This window comes from Elaeis guineensis, chromosome 1 (genome assembly GCF_000442705.2).
Source record: "Elaeis guineensis isolate ETL-2024a chromosome 1, EG11, whole genome shotgun sequence".
NCBI lineage: Eukaryota > Viridiplantae > Streptophyta > Magnoliopsida > Arecales > Arecaceae > Elaeis > Elaeis guineensis.
In genome coordinates, this window is record NC_025993.2 from 166451824 (window position 1) to 166459003 (window position 7180).

The window sequence follows — 7180 nt, forward strand, 5'->3', positions numbered from 1 at the left end:
TTTTCATGAAGAGAGAGAGAAATTTGTGTCAATGTTTGAATGATTATACAATATCTAATCTTTAAATTTTTCATCTCTATGGCATTTAAAAAATTTTTGAATAAAAAGAAAAGAAGATGAAAATCAAATAAAAAAAATTGAATGAAAGACTTTGAGTCGACTCTAAAAGATCCGAATCAACTTTGGTACATTCTAGATTTGATATATAGTACTGACACGTAGACGAGTCGATTTGAATATTTTTGACTCTCTTAGAAAAGATAAAAAAATTAATTTTTGAACATAAAATTCAAATCAACTCGAATTAATTATAAACCGACATGTCTTTAATCATCCTACCATAAAATGACTCATATAGCCTACGATAGAACGGTCTATAGAAAAGTTTGCCTTCAACGGTAATTAAAGCCATCTCCTTTTTCTTGTGCAAGAAGAAGCAAGGATAAATGCATCAACCTAACAGCAAGTCCACATCAACAACCACAATAAAAAGAGATGAAAGTAGTTGGAATCTTTAAAATCACTTCAACTTTAAGCAATACATCAGTAACATCACTGACATCTTCCTGTACTTAAGATTAGACCTCTCTGGTTGGATCATTAATTCACTGTTACTGGATCACCAAAATTATATACCATTTGAGAGTGAGTCCTCTCTAAGTGGAAACTTGCCTACAGCAGACCAGGTGCAGAATGCATTTCCTGGATATCAGGAAGCCTGTAGCAGACACAAGAATCTGTTCCCATAAAGCAAGAATCCCCTCGTCAAAACAAAACGATGTGCATCACTGCCAATTATCTCGCGTATTTGACTAAAAGTCAAAGGCAGTTCCTGTATTTTAATTTTTGGGTATGTCATTCACCAAACAAATTTTAATGCAGCAATATTTATTGCACTCACAGGACAGAAAACATTATAGGCATTGGAAACCTGCATATACACAAACATTAGTTCATGCAGATTGCAGAGCTAGACACCATAGGAAGCATGGGCAAGAAACATACCTGTTTATGCAAATGATAACAAGCACCAGAAATACCAGAGAGAGAGAGAGAGAGAGAGACCTGCACCATCAATACCTGGGCCCCAATATATGAAGATGAATAACCCACGACTCAAACACAAAACCTTTGATTGCTAAAGAGTGTGGGTATGATGGCTAGGATAGACCCCAGTTCATTATAAAAAGATAACAAATTAAATAAGAGAAAATTTGTATTCTTAGAGTGTTATTTTCAAATAGAGGAGAGGTAGTACCGTTGTTCCATGGCTGTAACTTTTCTTGCTCGAAAACAAGCAGCTCCATGTTCACTTTCCCATGCATGAAAAAGGTTCTCTAATTAACTATTTAAAGGCACAGATGACGTAATCCACAAACTTTAGAACAAAAAAGTTAATTCCTACTTTCCAGATGCAAAATCAACAGTGATTTGCCATGAATCACTTTCCAGTCTATATGGTAGAGTACCATCTCTTTTAACAGTGTTGCTAATTGTCAAAGATCCCATGCGGCAGAGAGAAATTCCATATCGACATTTGTAGTATCAGTAGTACAAAAAATGAATATCAAACTGCATTTTCTTAAACCAAAACATACGTAGTTTAGGCCGGGGATCGGACATTTGGATGGAAGAGAGCTGTTACAAACATCAAGGTGTCCTTCTAAGAAATTTAGGATGTATTTCAGCTTATTTTATATTTTTAGGACTTGACAGTGAAATTTTGAAATCTCACACTGACCCTTTTTAACTATAGTCCATGTCATTTTGAGGGGCCTAACATGTTGTCCACCTCAGCAATAAGCAAACAAGCTGCCCATCGATCCCATCCTACCTCTGCGAGAGAGAAGCCTGAGGAATTGCATTTTTTTGGCATCACAAAGGAAAAGTAACAAAGAAAAGAAAGAAGTAAAACAAAGGCAGATAAAGAAGAGGAGAGGGGGAAAATCTTTCTTCTAATCTCATTCCGTGTATGATAGTTGGCCTCCAGTGGGCATCATCAATACTCTTAAGTCTTTTAATGGTTTGGAGATGGAAAAAAAATGGTAAAGATCTAAATTTATTAAAACATAACAAAATTTATTGGTTTTTCAACTTTACTTATCTAGTTATCTTTTTCCTTCTTTTTCCCCCTTTTGGTTTTGTTTAGTTAAAATGGATCCAAGGCTTAAAATTTGTCTAGAGGTCCTCGCATATCCTTCTATTTGAAAATCTTCCACATCAAAACCCTGAAAAAACCATATCTACAAGAGAAATCTAAGACATTAACCCTAAAATCAGATGAAGGGGTCTGTGAGAGATCCATTGGAAGATTCCTCTGCAACAAGAATGAATTCACAGTACTTTGAAAAGACACAATTCTACTAGTTCGTTCATCTTCTAGCAATTGCGACCATGCTCAAAAGAGAAATTGACATCTTAAAAGAGAAGTGACATCTCAAACAATCATTCTCCCTTTCATAACATGGAAACAACTGTATCATAAAAGAATGATTGTTAAATATGACTGCTAGCAGAATGGAGGATGGCTCTTCCATTGCAATCCCTGGACCCAATTTCCAAGTAAGTGGTGTAAAAAGAAGTAGATAGATAATGAGTAAATTAACGCAAGGAAGCCACAAATATTTTTGAAAAATAAATTGGACAAGAAAAGGAAGGCAACCTTAGAAAGAAGCTTTAAATATCCAGAAGCACTGGAAGCAAGACAAGCTGATTTCTATGCTTCAAATATGACAATCCATAGTTGAAAAAATTGACTGGTAGTGATTTGAGCGGTGATGATTTCCACAACCTATAACAAGACCTTCAGGTCCTCGTAACAGTACTTTGGTTTTCTTTCATTGTTCTCGGAGTCTAGTATTAATATGGATTTAATGAAATATATTCAAACAGTGTGCCCTCAAAAAGTATGTCTAATGGTAGCTCTCTCTCTCTCTCTCTCTATAGCAGTAAATGGTTTTCTTACTATTCTGCATGGTGGATGGTACACCTTAAGTTTTTCTTCATCAATGCTACCTTCTATTTGCATACACATGATACTGCAGGTTTCACGGATTTTCAGTGCACTCTGCATATATGACTACAACACATGCTATTGGAGTGACTGTCCATTTCAGCCGCATGCAGTTTTTACACAATGTATGTGGAACCTCAAGATTAACCTCTGACAGAAATGAAGGATTCAAGTTTCTACTCTCTCTTCTCTCTCATTCGTAAATTGTAATGTTTACACCACCAGACCAAATTACAAACCCAAAAACTATGAGCTTCTCACACCAACCAATAGTTCTTCTATTCACATGGATTAAGAATAGTCATGCACCTTCTAGTGTTAAGAATACAAGTCGGAGTCAGATAACTCAAAAACATCACTCGAGAAGTCACCTTGCTGGTGTGGTGACTGGTGTATTCTCATTGCCCCCTTTAAATTGACATCATGAAGCATGCCATTTAATTAAGCAAAGTCATTGGTGCAAGACACCTGACTGACTGTTTTTGAGTGATTTTTCTGAGTTACTGTAGCATTGCTCTTTAATTAGATGATATAACAATAATTCTCAATTGATCTAAGCAAGACTCGTTGCCACAGATTTGAGAGAAACATGCTTTGATAAGAATCTTCTTTTTGCAACACAAGCTAATAAACAAGCACCAGATAGAGCAGCTTCGTATTAAGAACAGATAAGAATGAATATCTTCAGAAATACAAATTGGCCATAAGAGGGGATACTCTCACAAACAATCGTCATGGTTGAATGGATAACAAGTACATAGAAAGAACCAATCAGCCCAAAGCAACAGGAAATACGATAGTAATAACAAGGATTTACATTTGGTCAAAAAAGATTTGTATACAAAGTTACAAACCATTTGACATCTTCATCAACCATTTCTCAAATGACCCAAATTTAGAATCTTAAGACCAAAGCCTGTCTAACACGATATTTTTTTGCTACAAATTAAGAAAATAACAGAGGTTCAATGTTTTTTCTATATTACATCAATACAACAGCATCAGGAAATTACCTCAATCATCATCATCAGGAAGGGAAGGGAAGAGGTTGATTTGCACACAAGTCCTAAGCTTCAGGTAACATTTCAAAACCATACGTGGCTCTCGACGATGACTCGACCGATCCAGCACCGGTGGCCCCTCGAGCCTTCCAATTTTCGTACTCAGGATCATCGGTCGGCAGCTCATAGCGGCACACAGGGCAGGTGTTCCGAATCCCAAGCCACGGCACAATGCAGCCCCCATGGTAGTGGTGCGAGCAGGGCAGCCGCTTCGCCATTTCCCCCAGAGAAATCTCATCTTTGCAAACCGCGCAACAGGTGCTATCATTGGCCACATCTTCTTCAGTAACGAGAACAGACGGAAGGTTCTCGACCACCGATTTGGCCGCCGGAGGGCTGCCCCTAATGGAGCTGTTCTGTTCGGTGAATTGCCCGAACAAGATCTCATACTCCGAGGGGTTGATGACGTCGTCGTGCTCATCCCCGAGATAAGACTCGGCGTCTTCCAGTTCCATCGACAGGTTTTCGCTGATGGTGTTGACGGCCAAAAGAACCTCCCAGTTAAGGTTCCTTGCCTCTTGTTCATCGAGCTCGGCGTCCAATAACTCCTCCTCTCTTTGAGTGGATCCCGATAGCTCCTCGTCGTCGCCTACCATCATGCTAAGAACCTCCCTCTCGTCGAGGCGGCCATCGACCTCCTCCCACTCGAAATCCTCATCCAGGTCCTCCCGCCGGTCCTCATCGATCCGCAGGCAGTCCCAACAAAGGGGAAGTGGCAGATCGTCCGATCGGTGGCCGTCGGCATCGGAATTCGAGCAGCCGGCCCCGATCTGCTCGTCCTCCGAGTCCGAATCGGATCCGGATCCGACGATTCGCAGACCCTCCCCGTCGCGGGAGGGAGCGTCTTGAGGCTGCTCAGAGATGGATCTCCGGCGGTGATCGATGAAAAAATCTGCGCCGCCCCGGATTTCTTGGTCGTCGTCGAACCCTAACCCGGGGCCCAGGCCGAGGTAATCGGAGCCCATGTCCTCGGCCCCATCAAGAACGCGGAAGTCGGCGGGGTCTAAGGTTTCGGCGCGGCCGCGGGGCGAGGGGGAGCGGTCGGAGGGGGCGGAGGATGGGGAGGAGAAGGCGGGGAGGACGAGGTCGGGGGGGTCGAAGGTAGGGGAAGGAGGGGAGAGGGGGAGATCGAAGGAGAAGAAAGGGGGGAGGTCGAAGGTTTCGGGGTTGTAGTCTTCAATATCTACGTCTTCGTCTTCATCTTCATCTTCGTCGCCTTCGGTTTCGAAGACTTCCTCCTCGAAGGGGAGGAGGAGGAGTTCGGCGACCTTCGCCATGGACGTACGGAGAGGGCGAACGAGGAATTTGTTTTCCGTTTTAGGTGTAGGGAGGTGCTTTTGAGTCTGTTTTGGATTTTTGGCTTTTTCTCGGGGGATATTGAGGGCTGAAGCAGGGTGTACGTGCAAGTGCACGTGTGGGACTTTTGAATCGTTGGGAAAAAAAAAATCATTAGTGAATGGCAAGTGCGATACATTTAAAAACTAATATTGAATTTTTAAGAGAAAAAAAAAATTGAATCCCTTAAATTTTCCAATGAGAAACACTTCACCATCAACAGTTAAAATTTACAATTAATTATCACATTTTATTTTGTTGTACACCTGACGGATAGCACCAGAACGAGAGCCAAAGATATTTATTCTTTTCTTTTAAAGTAAAGACTTTAATTTCATATATCCTCATTAGGATCCAGAATTGGATCTTGGGACAACAATTCTCCTGAGTTCAGGAAATGGTGCAGAACGGGAAGGAGCAATTTTACTGGCACGGTGAATCCAGAATCAAGATGGCTCCAGTCGACCCTTCTAGCAGATAGTAAACTCTAAAATGAAGATGTCTCAAAATATTTCAGATTGGAAATTATTTTTAATGTCAAAATTACTCTTATTATGGAGGCCTGCAAGCAAGGCCATTTGCTGGTGTCTGGTGGTACTCTTGGCATTCTTGGATTTCAAATATCCCATGGTATGTATAAAGATTGAAGGAGGTGATTAAGATGGGCGGACTGCCATAAAAAGTGATGGAGAGAATGAAATTAAATAATTATATATATATATATATATATTGAAAGGATAGGTATTTTAGGAATAATAGGATTTATTAGTTATTGTACGATGATTATATAATAGTATTATGTAGTGATGAATGGCAAGACCATATTTAGTATAATAAAATAAATTTGGCGACTGATTGAAATTTTAAAGTATTGATGGTGTTTTTTATTTTTGCCAAAGGTTGAGGGTGTCTATTTTTTTTAATTTTCAAATTACATTAATTAAAATTTAATATCACATAGTATGGATTATAGAGAGATATTTCAAAGGGGAAAATTCCAGAACTAGATTGAAAATTTGTCAGTTTATTTCAAATGAAGAAGTTCACAACTAAAAATTAGAAATTAAACTAATAATTTGTTTATTTATAAGTGGAAAGAGATGAATGAGTCAAGCAATCAAAACAGATAGAAAAATAAGGAAAATAGAGGCAATAAGTTATTTATTATATTTTGAAGCAAAGAAAGGCATTGATAAGTAGGTTTCTGTTTTAACTAAGATCCAATTGGAGAAAGATTGGTGATTAAAAAAAATATTGATATTTTCATATGACACTTTGACAAAAAAAATCTTTTGAAGAGTATTTTAAAATTCTATCTTTTAATATAATAAATTTAAAATATTTATAATTTACCTACAATGCAGAATTCTTCTTAACGAATTACATAAGCTAAGACCTACTAGGTACTAAACAATGGATGGATTGAAATTCCATTCATCATTAAAAAGAAAAAAAAAACTAGTTTTTCCACATACAATGCATTTGATTTTTTTAACAAAAGAAATAATATGATCAATGGCCATGATTCCATCAAGCAATATATGAGAGAGAATTTAATTTAAAAAAAATTATAGAAATATCCTCTCAATTTTAATCCAATTTCACTTACATCCCTATACTTTAAAAAATATCAAACTGATCCTTTTAGTTATTGATATATTCTAATGTGGTCTAATCTATCTTCATTAATGAAATGGTGTCATGTAATCATTATATAATATCATTATTTTATAAAATGATAAAAATATCTTTATCTCCACCTCCTTCTCCT

At 38.1% G+C, this 7180-nt stretch overlaps 1 protein-coding gene across 3 annotated transcripts; it reads right to left on the reverse strand.

The window, feature by feature from the left end:
* Positions 1-523: 523 nt before the first annotated feature.
* Positions 524-5429, reverse strand: LOC105060290 (uncharacterized). 3 transcript variants are annotated; one of them, XR_012136198.1, is made up of 2 exons: positions 4027-5429; positions 524-832 (listed from the first exon to the last, which is right to left on the reverse strand). XR_012136198.1 is itself a non-coding variant. In XM_073247350.1 (1 exon), exon 1 carries the CDS (start codon positions 5349-5351, stop codon positions 4080-4082), a length of 1272 nt encoding a protein of 423 aa, XP_073103451.1. In that variant the 5' UTR covers positions 5352-5429; the 3' UTR covers positions 3806-4079. The 3 variants fall into 3 exon arrangements, 1 of the variants encoding a protein (XP_073103451.1); XR_012136195.1 differs by lacking the exon at positions 524-832 and adding an exon at positions 870-1312; XM_073247350.1 differs by lacking the exon at positions 524-832 and having other exon boundaries at positions 3806-5429.
* Between the last annotated feature and the right edge of the window lie 1751 nt (positions 5430-7180).